The sequence below is a fragment of the Octodon degus genome, unplaced genomic scaffold, assembly GCF_000260255.1.
Source record: "Octodon degus isolate 3935 unplaced genomic scaffold, OctDeg1.0 scaffold00181, whole genome shotgun sequence".
In the NCBI taxonomy this organism is placed as follows: domain Eukaryota; kingdom Metazoa; phylum Chordata; class Mammalia; order Rodentia; family Octodontidae; genus Octodon; species Octodon degus.
Genome location: NW_004524757.1, coordinates 4,313,125 through 4,314,724, shown reverse-complemented (window position 1 = coordinate 4,314,724; position 1,600 = coordinate 4,313,125). Strand labels below are relative to the sequence as shown.

Sequence of the window (1,600 nt, the reverse complement as noted above, 5' to 3'; positions counted from 1 at the left end):
ATCTCTGAAAAAGAACAAGATTTTCAAAAGCATAAATGAAACACATCTTGATCACTAAGTAATACAAGAAGAGACTTCAAGATTCTTTGTGTGGAATTTTACTGCAGCTGTGCTACTTCATTTCTTGGAAAACTACCTCTTCTCCCAAAACAAAAAATAAAATGTGACCTCATGCCCTGTGGTCTGGAAACCAAGTCTGTGACTTACTGTTGGAAAACTCCCTGTACCTGTCACTCATCTTGCCCAGCAGAGGCCCTAGACATGCCTTTTGTCTTACTCAATGGCTGCTGCTTCTGTATGGACAAGCCCTGGGGGCTTCCTCATCAAGCATGATGGCATGCTCTAGTACTTTCATCTTGGTGGTTTCAGCAAGTGCCCTCGGACCCCACAGGAACTCATACTGATCAGGATCACTGTTGGGAACTTGCTGGTACACCAGGTACTCTGCCCTAACCAAATCCTCTCTGATGAATTTCCAGGCATCCTCAACAGCAATGCATGGTCTCTCAGCTAATATCTTCTTATGACTCAGAGTATCTTTAAGGTGTTCTTCACTAACGTGGTTGCCCCTTAGGAAGATCAAACTCAAGATGAGTATCAAGAGGTCAGCTTTAGGAATAATTTGGTCAGTGTCATCCAGTATCCCAGTATAAGTGAGGCCCAGGGTAGAGACAAGCTCATATGCGTGGGCCCTGGAATCCACTTCCTTTAAAATAATGCCAAAATCCAGACGCATGCACTCACAGATTTCCCTAAAGATCACGGGGAAGTCATCAGGGGAATCGTGGTCCACCATGTGCACCACTTCTTCCATGGTGATCTGCTCCTTCCTTTGATACTTCTGAAGCAGAAGTAGCACAATCTTATCTAACTTATCTTTTCTGAATGCATCGATCCTCATCTGACGTGCATCCTTGTCCTGGGACAGACCTGCACCCTCCTCTTCTTCAGTGCTGGAGCCCGCATGGCACTGACTGCTTTCACTGGAAGCCATGGCAATTGGAGGAGAGCAGACACCACGAGGAATCTGAGGACTGCTTGGTGTCACACGCCCAGGCTCTTCTTGTGCTGTGTCTCCCACTAAAGCACAGGAGGAAGAGGATGTAGAGTAATCAGTAGCTGCTGGTTCCTCTTCATGCATGTGACACTGCACAAGACTGAGGCCTTGTGCACTTCTCTGATCAGGATGGACTTCCCCAAGGATTCTCTCTGGGCTTCCCTGACCATGAGGCATCATGCTATTCTGTGGAGACAGCAAGACCTTGTTTAGGATTTAGATGTCTGGAGGAGAAATGGGGAATTTTCATGTCCCTAGCTCAGAATCACACACTTGTTGCCTGCCACAAACACCCATTTCGTGACTTCCCTCTAGGGGATGTTTGGGCTTCACATGCTCCAGTCTCCATGATCCTGGGATACCAAATGAAGCTGTGTGCATGCTGAGGTAGAGATCATAGGACAAGGCTCTAAGGAAGACCGGGTGCCATAGGAAGCCTGGAGACTAGGAAGAGTCCTTTCTCAGGTAGAGATAACCCTGAGTTCACAGCAAGGTATGCAACTCACCTCCAATCCAGTACGGTGTTTATTCTGATGGATGAAA

The 1,600-nt window shown here is 47.0% G+C and overlaps 1 protein-coding gene across 1 annotated transcript; it reads right to left on the bottom strand.

Annotated features, from left to right (window-relative positions):
- Nucleotides 1-277: 277 nt before the first annotated feature.
- On the bottom strand, nucleotides 278-1,141 carry LOC101578465 (melanoma-associated antigen 8-like). The gene has a single exon (XM_004643672.2). It carries the CDS (start codon nucleotides 1,139-1,141, stop codon nucleotides 278-280), a length of 864 nt encoding a protein of 287 aa, XP_004643729.2.
- Between the last annotated feature and the right edge of the window lie 459 nt (nucleotides 1,142-1,600).

Excerpts from the sequence above, each read along its gene's own strand:
- LOC101578465 (XM_004643672.2), bottom strand. The coding sequence starts at position 1,141 with ATGCATGAAGAGGAACCAGCAGCTACTGATTACTCTACATCCTCTTCC.